Raw genomic sequence first — 17,054 nt, forward strand, 5'->3', positions numbered from 1 at the left:
TTGCCATATCTGGGGCGGATCTTCTAATGATGCCCTTTCTCTTTTAGACAAGGTGCAAAAACGCATTGTAAACATAGTTGGACCTGCTCTTGCAGCCGACCTCCAACCATTATCACATCGTCGTAATGTTGCTTTTTTTTCTCTTTTCTACAAGTACTATAATAGGCACTGTTCTAAGGAGCTAGGGCCTCTTGTGCCATCTACTAAAACTCATTCTCGTGTTACTCGTCATTCAGTTGTCTCATCCTTTTTCTGTGACTATTTCTAAGTGCTCCAAAAACTCTTATTCGTCTAGTTTTTTTCCTCGAACATCATTGGAATTTGCTTCCTTTCAAACGTCTTTGGAATTTGCTTCTTTTCATCTTACTTTCCTGATACATTTAGTTTGCAATCTTGTAAGTCGTCTGTCAATTGTTATCTTGCTCTACAATCTTCATCTTTTCTCCTCTAGTAACTTCCAACTTTTATTAGTGATTGCTTGCAGCATTGTCGGAAGCGAAGATGTTTAAATAAGAAAAAAAAAACTAAAATAAAAACATTAAAAACCCACAAATTTTAGTCATAAATATATGCTTGATAAGACTATCATACTAGATTGAAATGTCATTGTTTTGGACTTAATTTGCGATTGGCTGCAATATAAGGTTACTGGTGAAAGAAGACAATTTTTTATTGCAGCTTGCTTATCGAAATCACTTAGCTATATGCCTCCCTTTTATTTTATAAATAATACTTTCTTTAAAATTATAATCGTTATACGAGCAAAAAATATACGAGTACATACCAGTAGAAAAAAAATTTAAAATTAATCTCTTAACTTTTACTTTCTCAAATATTTTTACGCCTGTAATTTTGCAAACATTGATTTTCAAACGTGTCGCACTTAACTTTGAATAAAGTTATAATGTCAATCAACTGGCAATAGGAGCCACTGATTTAAAAGGTCAGAAAAAAGACCTCTTTCTAATCTTTTGGATTTCAGTGGAAATTAAGAATGGTAAAGGAGGGCAATAAGATCAGCAAAGCATAAACTAATTTTTTTTTTATGCTATTGTGTGAAATACAAATGAATAATTTTTACATGATAGAGTTCTACTTTAAAAACCAGGGAGAATTTTAAAATATTTCTTGGATTTACAACTTTTAACCATAATTAATTTAAGTTTCAAGACATAATTATTTTTGACGGCACTTTTTCGAAGTTACACGGTTTACTTATGTAAAATTGAACGTTATTTAAAAACATTATTTAAAAGCTATTTCTTTTAGTAAAAAAGACCGAGTTGTAAAGCCGTTTGACAAAAACAATTTTAATCAAATACCTAGAAACTTTGTTTATATCAAAATAATTTCTATACAATGTCAAATGCACCTTATTTACAAAGGAGATGATATTAAAGTTAAGTTAACAAAAATTTAACAGTTGCACAATTTAAAAGTTTTGATGAACATATAAAATATACTTACGGCCCCGCCTCTTTTTTGCGACTTTTTTAACTTCTTATCAGTCCTGAGACTACATGAGAGTTTTTTTTCAGTTTAAAGTGTTGGATAAAAATAACTTTGAATTTCGTAATACTTATTTATTTCAATAAATGAATTGAAACCATATAAAAAAGTGATCTCAATGCCTTCAGTGGAATTTTAGTAGGTTAATTTTAGGATCTCAATGCCCTCCTTTACCCTATGTCATAAGGTAAATATTTACCTTGAAAATCTAAGTTTGATTTTTATTGAGATTCATAATCTAGCCTTATATACTCAAATCTTTTACAATATGTTTGCTCCTCTTTTTTTATAAACATTGAAACAGGATGACATTGAAAGGTAGGTATACTTGGCATTAAACGCACGATAGCAAACCTGACCACGCATATTGCCACGCTTCCGAGAGCAAACTGAGCTACAACAATGAATTAAATCTTATATAAAAGATAAATAAAATATTAAATATTTTAATATTTTGCAACTACATAAACTAATAAGTTATACTAGTTATCTAAAGAAAACATTCTAAAAGTTCACAATAACACTAAAAGTTCACAATAATAGTCTTTATATATATATATATACCATTTTATTGTGCCAAACCAAATGACTTCTCGTCTGCAAGGTATTTAGCTACCATTAAATTTTCTTTTTTTTTTTTCAGAAACATTTTTTTTTAATTTATCGAATACACTCCATTATAACTGTACCAATCGCCATAATTTGCAAGTATTCGTCAGCACCGTCACAGAGACATTTCTCGACAATCTAAGAATTATTATGCAATTACTTTTCAATCTTTTTTTTTTAATTATAAGCAAATCGAAATATTCAATGTCACTAAATTCGTGTACTTAAGTTACAATAATTTAGCTGATTTAGCTGAAACTTTAGAATGGCTCGATTTCTAGAATTCTGAGAGATTTATTGTATTCACTTTAAATCACTCATTGTTATATACAAACTTAGAAACTGTTTGTTTGATTGTTAACTCAAACTTCATTGGATTTGTTAATAAAATTTTATTTTGGTGTAAAGTACAAACTGAAGGTTTGCATTTTGGTTTAGGCAGCAAAACTTTGAAAAAACAATTTTTCGTTTGGGAAAATTATTTTAATTGCTATAATGTTTTTTATGACAAAAGAAAAATATTGTAACTTGTGTCTTATTGTATTCCAGCCCTCTTTTTTTTCTTCTTGTTGTTGTCCTATTAAAATGTCAAAAAGATGAAGACTTAGTCGCTGTCATAATTTAGTTTCTATAATAAACTAAATCATATGTTGTCATAAATTAGTTTCTACTAATTTATGATTACTAACTTATATAAATACTAAATGAACATACTAAATGAACATACTAAATGTAATGTAATGACACAATCTAAATAATGATATACTATGATTAGTGATATGATATACTATGATATATATATTAAATTATGGTATCATTTCATAATATACCAAAATTTTACTTGAAAACTGCTTAAATTTTCAATTAAAATTCGATTTAAATTTCAAAAAATTTTAATTAAAAAACTGCTTATAACTACTATTATAGCGTTTAAAATATTGAAAAATTAACTTAAGTTTAAAATTTTGACTTTTTTTTTTGGACTGATGCAGGATTCTTCTATAATAATTTTTCTAGTCATTTATTAAAACTTCAACTAGCTTACCTACTTCATTACTACTACTACTTACCTACTTCACTACTACTACTCCTTACCTACTTCATTACTACTATTGCTTACCAACTTCACTACAACTGCTTACCTACTTCACTACTACTACTGCTTACTTACTTCACTACTACTACTGCTTACCTACTTCACTACTACTATTGCTTACCTACTTCACTACTACTATTGCTTACCTACTTCACTACTACTGCTTACCTACTTCACTACTACTGCTTACCTACTTCACTACTACTACTACTACTACTACTACTACTACTACTACTACTACTACTACTACTACTACTACTACTACTACTACTACTACTACTACTACTACTACTTACCTATTTCATCAGCAAAATCAAAGTATTTAAAATAAAAATCATTATCTTCATATACATTTTTGGAACATTAAATTTATAGGACTATATAAAAGTGGGACAGAAAAACTTGTAATGTCTTGAATAATATTTTTTATCTTGCTTCCACCATATATCTTTCTTATAATGTCTTATCCAGTTACGATATGGACCTTAAATTTTGTAAATGGTGTCCATATACATAATATACAAAAATGTATTAATATAAAAATATATAAAGTTATACACACATGAGTGTATATAACATAATCTTTTTTTTCAGATTTTTTATTTCAAAAATTTTAAATTTTAATGATAGTACTAATAATGAATAGCTAGGAAGCTAAAAGACAACAAATAGACCTCTTGCCGGAGTCAAGAAAAGGCATATATGGAGACTGTTAGGGTCAATGGGCACCAAGTTGATGAAGAATAAATTCGCCAACATCTCACAATTTATACATTCGTCAACTTTCTAGTAAAACATTCTTTGCATTCATATCTTATCTTTCCAAAATCTGTAAAGGAATATTATCTTCATAATAAATTATGAGATCTGTATTTTATTTCTTAATCAGCTGGATCATGCTTCATACAAGTGACTTTTAAACTAATAAAATTTAGATCAGAGTGATTGGTTACACTCTGACAGCTGTTCAACATTAGTTCCATTTTGATTGGAACTAATGTTGAACAACCAACCGATTAATTAACAAACCATTAAATAATTTATTATTATTTTTTAATTATAACAATGTTTTAATTCCTTTTTACTCATGTTTTTTTGTTATAATAAATTAGCAATTTAAAAAAAACAACGACAAACTTATTTTCACTTTTTCGGTACCCGTGAAAAATGTAAACAAATAATACATTTACAGGGCAGCAGTAAAGTAGCGCGACCACCATTTACAATACCATATGGAAAAAGTTGTTCTGACCTTTAGAAGCACTTTTAATTAGAAAGTAAAGCAAAATCATTATACAAGTGTAAACAATGCCATCAGAAAGAGCCGTAAACATTGGTAATAACTATTAATGATGGCACTGTTAATAACTTATGTGTTTTATGATCATATCTGATAAAAAAGAGAAATAAAATTATAAGAAGTTGTATTTACTTTTTTAAACTGTAAGAATTTTTTTTTTTAAATTAATCAAAACTAATCAATTATTTTATTCGAAAATTAATCTTTAATCAATTAATTTGAAATACAGATTAATTTACCACCCCTATTAGCAATGTCAATCAACATTATTTCATGTGTTATAGGATTGTGACAGAAGAGGTAAGCAGGATATTTTTTCTTGCATATATCAGACATGAATATTTTTAAATTTATTATTTACTTTAAAAAGAACATAAAATTTTAAAAAGACATAAAATTTAAAGTATAGATTCAAGATAAAAATTAAAACAGGATTCATTGACTTATCTATAAAATTTTATTTATGAAATTTAATTGTGAAAAGTTAATTGTAAAAAGTAATCAGTCGAAAATTGAAAGTTGCTATAGGTTAATATAGTTTCTAATATAATGTCAATAAAAGCAATAGATGGGCGTTTTGCTCTCTTTAAATAAAATTTCACGGCGTCAATACCTTCGCGGCGAGAAATGTTTGTATACAAAGATATAACATCAGCCGTGACAAGGATGAAATTGTTGCTTTCTAGTACATGAGATTAAAGAAGTTTAAGGAAGTGTGTTGTGTCTTTAAAGTATGCTGGTAGTTGTTCAGAAACTAGCTGAATAAATTCTGTGATAAAGAACGATAAGTTATCGATTGGTCCGCCGCAACCAGAAACAATTGGTCTTAAGGGAATGCCTATCTTATGAACTTTGGGAAGGCCATAAAACAGGGGTGTATGAAGGGGTGTTTTTGGACGTAGGAACTCCGATGTTTTTTTATCAATCATATGATGAAGAAACATTTAGTCAACAAAATTGTTAACATCTCTTGCTATACTTTTGTTGGATCTTCTGAGAGTGGTTTATATGTGTTTTTATGTGATAAAAGTAAAAAGATCTTCTCTTCATAGTCAGTTTTGTCTAAAATACAAATACCCTCTCCCTTGTCGGCCTTTTTTATGGTAATTGTGGGATTAAACATAAGGGAGTTAAGGGCGTAAATAAGTTTAGGAGTTAAATTTTTTTCATCTTTTGGTAGTTGTGAGAAAACAAGTGCGGTTATATCACATTTCACAGGTTATATCACATTTGTTATATCACACAGGTTATATCACAGGTTATATCACATCCTTGGCCCTATACTCTTTTTAATTTACATTGTGGCATTGTTTGCTGATGACACTACCATTTATTCTTGTCGTGATAAAAAACCAACACCCTCTGATTGCTTGGAGGGGGCATTTGAGCTTGAAAAGGATTTTACTTCTGCTACAGCATGGGGCTCACAGTGGCTGGTAAACTTTAATTCAGATAAAATTCAATTTTTTTCAGTCCATCATTATCGCAATAATTTAAATCTTCCTATATTTATGAATGGTGATGTACTCGATGAGTCACCTACTCTTCATCTTCTAGGATTAACTCTTACTTCCAATCTTTCTTGGAAACCATATATCAAATCAGTTGCAAAATTAGCATCTGCTAAGGTTGCATCTCTTTATTGAGCTCGTCACTTTCTTACTTCAGATTCTATTCTCTATCTCTATAAATCTCAAATCCGGCCTTGTATGGAATATTGTTGCCATATCTGGGGCGGATCCTCTAATGATGCCCTTTCTCTTTTAGACAAGGTGCAAAAACACGTTGTAAACATAGTTGGACCTGCTCTTGCAGTGTCATCCTTTTTCTGTGACTGTTCCTAAGTGCTCCAAAAACGCTTATTCGTCTAGTTTTTTTCCTCGAACATCAGCTCTTTGGAATTCGCTTCCTTCATCTTGCTTTCCTGACTCATATAATTTGCAATCTTTTAAGTCGTCTTTCAATCGTTATCTTGTTCTACAATCTTCATCTTTTCTCTTTCAGTAACTTCCAACTTTAATTAGTGGCTGCTTGCAGCCTTGTTGGAAGCGAAGATGTTTAAAAAAAAAAAAAAAAAACTTGTAATAAACATTTATAACTATCAATGTCATTTATAATAAACATTTATAACTAATTTTTAATATTATTCCCATTATAAAATACTTCCAATTTTTAATAATATAAAATGTGGTTGAGCCATCCTTTTAAGTATGAAAACCCACCTCAAATAGAAAAACCCACTTTTTTAAATAGGGAAATTCTTATTTTATAGTGTGATTACAGTGGTTTTCTTTTCTTAAACAAAAATAAACTTCACATTTAAAACTCTAAATATAATTATATAATTTTTAGTTATGTTGATTAAAACTTTCATGAACTTTAATAAAAAAACATTTAACATATAACAAATTTGAAAATTTGAAACAAAATTAAAAACATACCGCAAGCTTTTCTAGTATGATGGCTTTTTGTTTGTCATTAATTGTTAAAAGATTTATGATTTCATCATGTAACTAAAAGGTTGATGTTTTATATATTTTTAAATAAACACTATAAACAAATATGGAAAACAAAACAAAAAAGTATTATATATCATTTTAAACAATATATATATATATAATATAAAGTCCTTCATGCTAAACACCAACACAGTATAAATATAAATATTTAAGAACATTTTCAATATATGACTTTGCAAGCCTTAAGGCAAAGTTTCAACAATAACTGCAGCACTATTTTTATAAAACTTTTAATATTCAAAAAGTTGAAAAAAAAACTTTTAAACAATACTAATTTTAATACTGGTGTAGATAAAGAATACTAAAACAAAATCAAAAGATTTGTTCCAGAAAACTGTTTAAATCAAATGTCATATTTAATAATTTAAACTCTCAAATGTTTTCGCAACATTCTCACACTGGTTAAGCCAAACCTTTTTGAATAGATAACAGTGCTTTTTTATACAAAGTAAGCATAAGTTGGTGTAAATTGTCAAATTTTCAACTTACATATGTATTTTACATATTTGTTATAGCCTCCTATAATCTATGGTAATATTTGTTATGTATTTTTAACTCTCATATGTAACTTTATTTTTAAAAGAACAGGTTTTGCATTTTATTAATTTGATTACTCTTTTGATTGGTCATATATACTTAATTTGAATTCCGCTTCAAATTAAGTATATATGACAATACTCAGTTTTGTTAAATACTTTATATTTTCTTGATTTTTTTGAAGAGACAATTTTTTTTCTTTTTATTTTATCCTTAAAATGTTGAAAAATTTGTAGAAGCTTTGTATATTAATTTTAATTTTTTTTAGTAAAATTTTGTATCAAGTCCACATTTTTAGTTAGATTTTATTTAAAAAGAGCGTAAACGTTAAATTTTGTTTCAAGCCCATATTTTTGTTAGATTTTATTTAAAAAGAGCATAAACGAAAAATTTTGTTGTCATAAACAATTAAGGAACAGGAACAATTTGGTTTTGTACAAAATATTTTTAAAATGAGTTTTAAAATTGTTTATATATTTAGTGATATACTTGATCAGTTAAAATTGATTTTAAATCAGTTAAACTTGATCAGTTAAAATTTGAACAACTTCAAATTTTTTGTAAAACAATTTAATCAATCATAATGATTTTATTTAAAAAAAAGCAAACCTGTTAGTCTTTGTGTTTGAGCAAGTTTTTTTTACATCTAATTCGCTTTTATAGATTCAAGTAAAGAGTTTAAAAATGCAGTTTTTTTAAATGGAGTAGATCTTTTATTCAAAAAAATCTTTTATTGACAAAAAAAATTATGATATAAAAAGTAATATATAAAAAATCACTTAATTAAATGAATTTAACCACTTGTCTAAATGAAATCATTTGGACAAGTTGCTTAAATTGAAGAAAATATTTTTTTGCATTGGCAGCATGCTTCTAGGTTATCTGTTATGATAATCATATATTATTATAAATTGAAGCATATAAATTATAAATATGTATTATAAATTGAAGCATATAAAACACCTGACAAAATTATTTAGATTGAAGTTGAAAATCTTTATTGCAAGTAGTTGTGATTTAAAAAGCTCTCATTTTATAAGAAATCAAACATTAAAATAAATCTATTCGTGACTTAATGTTTGAAAAAAGGACTTCTTCCACTAATTAAAAAACAAACATCTTTATTTTTGCCATATTCGCCACTATTCCAAAAAAGTAATGGATTGGTATTAAAAAATAAAATTACAGTGAAGCAGATAATGTTGAAAAATGGAAATATCAAATATCAAAGAAATGATTTAAAGAAAACTGAGAATATACTAAAAATTAGGTTCAACTGCAAGAGCAGGTCAAGCTGGATATGGCAATAAATATGAATATGTGAACAATTTCTAACCTTTTTAGGTGAAAACATGATGCCTAATAGCCACACATAAATTTACTGAACTTACTAATGGCCTAGTATGAGTTTGACTACTTTTTATCAGCCAAAAGCAATAAACTGATTTTCTGTATTTATCAGCTTAAGTGTATTTTTTGTTGCGGAGATATGAGCCTGTTTTGTAGGAAATCCTCCTTAATAATTGCACTGCAATGTTAGCGATCTTGGTTTTTCTTTTATTTTTTACTTGGTTTTTCTGTGTAGCATAAGTTATAAAGCGTTTTCGCTCAAAAGTTTGCTATATAATTGTCAGAATCAAAAATTTTTAATTTACTCTTTAGTCAAATATTTTTCAAACAAAATTGCTAAAAATTTAATTAAAGTTTTAATAAGAGAATTTTTAATGAGGTTGTTGCGAGGTTGTTGCAAGGTTGTTGCAAGCTTAGTTTAAACGTGGAACATGCCATATATTGTTTCTTGAAAAGATACAATTCTAGTTTTATTATTCAAGTTAAAATCAACAATATAGAAAATGAATAAGTATAAACAAGGAAAATTAACAAAAGCTAAAAATAACTATTTTTGTATTTAAAGATAAATTTTGAAGCACTTTTTGAAAAACAAATGATTACAATTTTAAATAACTTCAAATAACTAAGTTACATTTGAACATTAAGTTTGAGTTGCAAGGTTGAATTTAAAAATTACAACTTTTCAGTTCAATTAATTTACAGTGTGCTGCATAAAACAGTAAAATAATAAATTAAAAAAAATTAAAACAATAAAATGCTACATAAAAGAAAAAAACACTATAATGGTGACAATTGATTTAAAAACTTAAACAACTTTAATTTTATAATTTGAAACACAGAAATGTAATAATATATTTTTAATAGACATTGTTTATTATTAAATTAATATAAAAAATAAAACAAATTGATTACTGTTTATTAGACAATAATTATTTACTTTTATTTTTAATTCAATAATTATATAACAGATAACAATAATTAAAAAATAAGTTATTTTTTATTTATATTTAGAAGAAGCTCAACAGGATTTGTAATTTAAAATCAAATAATTCAAATTTAAAAATAAAATTATTAATGTGTGATAGAAGACATAAAATGCATAAATCAACTGTAATTAAAATTGATACTTGGTAGATTTGTTTGATTTGTTTAAATAACTAATTACATTTAAAATGAAAAAAGTAGTCAAGTCACTTAAAAGTAGAACTTGTCACATAGGTGTTCAGCTTGCAGGACTATTAGATAATCTTTTTATCAGTAACCTAGGTAATCTTGTTTGAAAAATTGTTCAGCTACAAGCTAAATAACTCATTTTTGAACTGTTCAAAAACTCCATAATTTTCTAAAATGCCTAAAAATATTATGGATACTACATATTCAACATATTCAACATATTACAACATATTCAACATATTACAACATATTCAACATATTACAACATATTCAACATATTACAACATATTCAACATATTACAACATATTCAACATATTACAACATATTCAACATATTACAACATATTCAACATATTACAACATATTCAACATATTACAACATATTCAACATATTACAACATATTCAACATATTAAACATATTCAACATATTACAACATATTCAACATATTACAACATATTCAACATATTACCAGATATTGGTCGAAGAAGTAGTCTGCTCAATCTTAATATTTTATTGGTGACAGCAAAAACATTATTGTAAAATTTCTATATCATTATAAATTTGTATATCATTCTATACATGTTAATTAACCAATTTGAAACATATATTGTATACATAAAATACATAACATAAACCCTATAACTATATACATATAGTGCCCTTTATTATATAAAGGATATATTATAAAAATATATTGTATAAAGTATATATTGTGAAAAACAATGAAAAAAGAACAAAAAGATGCAATAACTAAAATAACAATTTTATTTAATTTTATTCAGTTTTATCTTTTTATCATTATTTATGTATAGTCTTAAACAATTAATAAATATCTAATAATAACTTAGGAAAATTAATATATAAAATTAAGTCTTTAATAATGAACTCTGATAAATAAATTTTTAATTGTTTTATTTAAGTTAAACAAAACTATTCAAACTATGTAAAATTTCCACTTCATATAGCTAATTTGATTTAAATCCTTTATGAAAAATCCAAAACTTTATAAACATTTTTTTTTAATTATATTTCAAGCTAACATGAGTTCCATAGCCATCTATCAAAGCCTATGTAGTCAATTCAGTGGCCTTGAGCTTAAACAGCAAGGCCAAAAAAGAAAGAATAAAGTCTTCCAACAGTATACCTGTGTTAAAGGTAATAACATAGCAGGGTATTAAAAGGTAACAACAGATATACATGTAAGAAGTATACCTGGGTAATAAGTTGAGATGCAGAATATCCACCAGTCATCATTAACTTAAAATTACAAAAAAATTATTATAAAAAAAAAAATTAAATAAATTATTATTAAAAAAGTCAATTCAATAATTATAATGTATTTAATAATACCTTAACTTGTTTATCAAGTTTTTCAAAAGATCCAGAAGAACATGCTTTCATTATATCAGCAATCATATCTTTAGGAACTTTCTATCAACAAAATTGTTTTTCAACATTAAAAAAAAATTGAACTAATAATTAACTGCTATTATTGCCCATTCTATTTTTTTGTTATTGTGTCATTTTAATTTCTATTGTAAAATAACTTTGAAATTTTGAGAATTGTTTAGAATAGTAATTAAAATTAAAAATAAAAAAAAACTTACACCAGTCATTTCAAGAATATCATTAGCCAAAATTATTTCTCCTAATTTTAGACGATGAGCACTCTGTAAATATGTGATTGCCTAAATCAATGTTGACAAACATGTTAATATATAAATTATAAATATTTTTATATTATTAATAACGAGTGTTGTGTGACAGATGATCTCCCCATGTTTTGGGGTATGTCCTGGTATATCATCTTTTAGAATATCTTTCATCTTGGAAAGTATATTCTAGAATAAAATTTCCCAGGGGATACATTATTTCTTTTCGCCTGTAACTATATAAATTATTTATTTTTATATAAATCAATGTTAACAAACGAATGGTTTAAAATATTCAAACTGAGTTATTAGTGTTATTATATTTCCCAAACCCTGAACAAACTTGGACCCCTGATGAGTTGAACTTTTACTAATTCTGACAGATTTTTTATTCTTATAGAACTAAAAGTCAGTATGTAACAATTCTATTAACTTTCTTTATTAACTTAGTATAAAATTATCCCCTTAAGTTGTGCCTTGGTTAATAATGATGCAAAACATGTTTTTTAAAAACATGTTTGAAAGTTAAATAGCTAACATCAAATATGATTCAACAAAGGATTTTTACAGATAGTTTTAATTAAATTCTATTTATTAAATACATCAAAAAATATTTCAAAAAAATTTTGAAGATTGTTAAAGGAAAACTCAAGAGCTATAACTGAAAAATGCATAGATGGATGGTGGTGAAAAATGCATAGATAGATGGTGATGAAAAATGCATAGGTGGTACTCATAATAATATCAATGTAATGACAGATTTTGTTATTAGTGGTTTAACAGATTTTGCAATCTTTTAAACTAAGTATCCATTACTAATTTAATTATAATTAGTTAATTGTTTTTCAATTAATAATGATTCAAAATTTAAATAATTAGCTTACATCAAATATGATTCAACAACAGATTTTTACAGATAGTTTTAATTCTATTTATTAAATATGTCAAAAAATATGTCAAAATCTTTTTGAAGATTGCTAAAGAAAAATTCAAGAGCTATAACTGAAAAATGCATAGATGGATGGTGGGGAAAAATATATAGATGGATGGTGGTGAAAAATGCATAGATGGATGGTGGTGAAAAATGCATAGGTGAAGCTCATAATCACCATAAGCTCATATAAATAAAATGACAGATTTTGTTAGTAGTAGTTTAACAGATTTTCCTTTTTTTTTATAAGTACTATCCATTACTAATGTTAATTGTTTTTCAACTTATTTTTTAATGATAGCACAACATTTACAATAAATTGGTGGAATCAAAAGTTTTCAAACTTTGAATGATTGTTATGGCAGTTGCACACTTTTCCTATTAGTTCTGGATCCATTGAAAGATTTTTCTCCTCCTCAATATTCTCATTATTTAAACAAAATTAGAAATTAGAAGAAAAAAAGCTGAAACTACATAGAAATATGAACTTACATTTAAGATCAAAATGTACAAGTGTTGATGACTTTGTTTTAAATTTTCAAGTTTGAGTGAAAACTGCTCCAATAAAAAAATTATGAAAAAAAAAAAAAATTATAACACAAAACTTCTTATTTTATTGTCATTAGGACAATTGGCAAGTGCAAAAAACACTTAAATCACAAATTTCAAATTTTTCAGTAAAGAGAAAAAACAACATAACTCCTCCAAATATGTAAATATAATATGTAAATAATTTGAACTTTTTTTTCCTCTGTCACAACATGTATTTGTGTTGCAAAAGTTCTAAAAAAATACCTTCAACATAAGTTAGGCTTAGAAAAATTGAAAATATGATTAGGACTTAAGCTGTTTCTGCACTCAACTGGTTTTTAAAGACAAAAAAAGATTCATTATGAATTTTTATTAAACAACAACCATGAAAAGCTTATATTCTTATTCAAATTATTCAAAAATAAAGTTATAGCAATGCAATAATAACATGAAACAGACAACATTCTTAAACCATTGTATCATCGTCAGGTGCAGTGGTTGGCAATAAAGTTGGATAAAGAGTTTGTAATAAATTTTTTTGAAGATTTCAGAAATATGATTTTCTTTATGTTGGTTGAAAGTTTCTTTGATAGGAAGGCTGGAATACTTGAAGGAAAATCAATATCTATATTCTGGAAAACAGGTTTCAGTTGTGATAACCCTTATTTCTTTAGAGTTATAGTGCAACTCTTTATATCGAATAGGAGCAAAATTTGCTTTTTTAACTATTCTTGTTGTAGCATATTACTCATTCCACCAACCATCAAAATCATTTACGTAAGTGTGTAGCTTGGCAATGTGAAAGTTGTTACTGGATTGAGCACACAACTCTTCATATTCATCAGATGTATATATCTGATCATGTTTTTGTATCATCCTTTTTATAGTACCAAAATTTTGATTGTTTGGAAGATATAAATGCCCTTGAATTAGATAGTAATGAAAAACTTGTTTAAAACATCATGTATCTGTAAGCTTATACCTGTACCTGTATAATTCCAATTTTTTAAGCAAGTGCAATTTCAGTATATAGTGCATAATGCAGTTTCAGTATATAGTATAAGTATATAGTATAGAGTATATATTCAGAATATAGTATATAGTATAATGCATTATACGCAGTATATAATGCAGTATATAATACGGTATATAGTATATAGTATAATGCATATTAGTGTATATAGTATATATTCAGTATATAGTATAATGCAATTTCAGTATATAATATAAGCAAGTGCAAGTTCAGTCAAGATAAACAGATTTTTTACATTTGAAGGAATATTAGTGTCAATGTATTTCAAAGGCATGCTGCATATATCATTGGCTCTTTTGTGGGCTACTTCTTTATGGTACAGAAATATTTTAGCTTTTTAGTTTGTTTTTTTAACCCAAAACGATTCCTCCCATTGTTGCCTTAAGTAGAAATATCCTGAAAGGAGATCACTGGAAGGGGGAGATTTTGCATAAAATCAGACAGAAGTGTGGCTGTGTTTTCACATTCAGCACATAATTAGGTGACACTTTGGAATTTATTGTAAAATGTTTGTAAAAAGTGAGTTTAGTAAGAGCAGTCCTTTGTTGCATCACTAATAGAGGAGCTCTTGATTTTTACATCAAATTCTTCACATTTTATGCATTTACCTGTGGATGCTCAAACCATAATGAAAAGTTGTTTTGAAAATAAGATAAAACACATACTTTACATCCAAATCAGGGTACTTTTTTTTAACAAGGAATGCATTTTTATTATGAATTGGACATGAAAAAAACTGATATCTTTTGTACTTCAGTGGATAATCTTGGTGGGGAATGAGGAGACAAGCTCATATATTTTAAAACAAAATTCTAAAACACATAAGCATTGTTTATCTTTAGGTGATTTACCATTTATTAGGAGTTCTGTAAGCCTTCAAACCCTGCCCTCAGTAATGCTGTAGAATGAAACAAAGGCTTTCTTGCATACCTTTTTTTTTCCTCCTCTATATAGTAGAACAAAGCATATGGTGCTTAATAGCGTGTTTTTCAGTCAGTTGTAAGAAAATGTCTTGTTTGTCTTTTAATTTAAATTGACTCAAATTTAGGGGTTCTAATTAGATATGTTTTTCTTCATTACTCCTCTTCTTCTAATTTCATTATCACTCTCACTACTTGTGGAACTCACAGACATTGAACATAGAACACAAAACATTAAAAACTAACTTGGAACACATTGAGAAAAAATCAACAAAAAAAAGACTGACAATAGCAGCTGTTAAGACAGGTAAAAACATAGCACATGCTTGAAATGTTGTAAGTGCATGGCAAGACTGGTCATGCAATATATACAAGTTTTGCTTTTCTTAGCTTTTCTTTTTATAAAAAACAATTTTCACTTTTTTTTTATTTAAGTGATTTCTGCATTCATCGTTGAATTGTTAACAGCATCTTGAGTATTAATTTTTATTATTAATTGAAATATTAATAACTATTAATTGGAATATTAGTTGGAACTTAATTTATGAATGAAAAAATAATAAATAAAAAATTTGAGACTGAACTATTTTTAGGTGGGTTTACATTCTTGGATTTGGATTTTTGGGAACTAACCTTGAGTCAATTCCAACATACCAAGAACTTCACATATTAGGAAAATTAGTCAAGCTAGATTATATATCTGTTCTTGAGGATATGAGTCAATGAGATTATGCTAAAACTTTTCAACTTTATGTACCTTCATTTTTTTTTTTTTTTTTTTTTTAATGTCTATTTCACTTACAATTCTTACCTTTCGCATATCTCCATCTGAAGATTCAATTAGCTGTTCCAAAGCCTAAACAATATCATGACTATTTAAAACGCATAAAATATTGAAATAACTGAAAAAGTAAAATAAATTTGTGAAAAGACATCTTAAGCTATGAAAAAAAATATAAGTTATATAACAAAATCTTGAATTCTTTTGAATTTGAACTTTGGTGAAAAAAAAGGTTTTGTAATTTTGTTTTGCAGTCTATAAACCAGTGTCTTAAGTTGAAAAAATGACAAGTGAGCAAAGGGTGTCTTTATAGTAACTTCAAAAAATGACAATTAAGCAAAGAATAAATTTTGTTGGGAAGACCAATAAAAAGGAAATAACAACCGTTTGAGCAGTAACCATGCCGCCACCATGATCAGTGAATTTTTATAAGGCCTATAAGAATTTTCCGAGAAGTTAAATGTGACATTCAGGAAATTCACAATTTTTAAATTAATGTTTATTTTAATTTGGAAGCCAATGTTTTTTATATTTTGTCTGATTATGTCAAGTTGAGGCCCTGATTTATTTTGCGTTATTATTAAACCATCATTGCGATAAAAGCCTAATTGATTAAAAGGAACTATTTTAGCAAGGGAATTTAAAATATATAAGCCTATAAATTGGAAAATTTCTGCCCTGTCGTAACTTCCCATTGTTACATCAAAGGATTTGTGCATGGTTTTTTTCTTCCACCTCTTGTTATTAAAATAGAAGTTTTCTCCATTCAATTTTCTGCAATTTTTCCAAATTCTATTCTTTTATCTAAAATTTCTGCTGTAATTGAGGGGTAAAAATCATTAATATCAAATTGTATGAATGTGCATTCATTTTTATTAGTAATTTTAAAAACCCAATTTATAACAACAGTGGTATTTTTCCACTGTTGCAAATACGATTTTTTTTTGAATAATATTATTTACTTTGTTTAATTTTTAATTAACTAAGAAGTGGATTTAAAAAATTTGAGCTAAAATTTGAAACAAAAATTGCCAAAATGCGAAATAGAAATACAAATATAATTTAGTTCAATTCTTCATACAGCAAAAATTTTAAATATTAGAAAAGC

General features: G+C 26.6%; 1 protein-coding gene across 2 annotated transcripts in view; it reads right to left on the bottom strand.

The window, feature by feature from the left end:
- Nucleotides 1-1,904: 1,904 nt before the first annotated feature.
- LOC100205184 (replication factor C subunit 4) overlaps nucleotides 1,905-17,054 on the bottom strand; it is a 34,420-nt gene continuing 19,270 nt past the window's right edge. For both annotated transcript variants that reach the window (XM_065788148.1, XM_065788149.1), the window contains exons 9-14: nucleotides 15,977-16,021; nucleotides 11,706-11,786; nucleotides 11,449-11,529; nucleotides 11,311-11,355; nucleotides 6,956-7,027; nucleotides 1,905-2,256 (exon numbers count right to left, since the gene is read on the bottom strand). In XM_065788148.1, the coding sequence (XP_065644220.1) occupies nucleotides 2,170-2,256; nucleotides 6,956-7,027; nucleotides 11,311-11,355; nucleotides 11,449-11,529; nucleotides 11,706-11,786; nucleotides 15,977-16,021 (411 nt within the window). In that variant the 3' untranslated portion in view covers nucleotides 1,905-2,169. The remainder of the gene's footprint in view (nucleotides 2,257-6,955; nucleotides 7,028-11,310; nucleotides 11,356-11,448; nucleotides 11,530-11,705; nucleotides 11,787-15,976; nucleotides 16,022-17,054) is intronic.

Source organism: Hydra vulgaris, chromosome 01 (genome assembly GCF_038396675.1).
Source record: "Hydra vulgaris chromosome 01, alternate assembly HydraT2T_AEP".
NCBI classification, from domain to species: Eukaryota; Metazoa; Cnidaria; class Hydrozoa; order Anthoathecata; family Hydridae; genus Hydra; species Hydra vulgaris.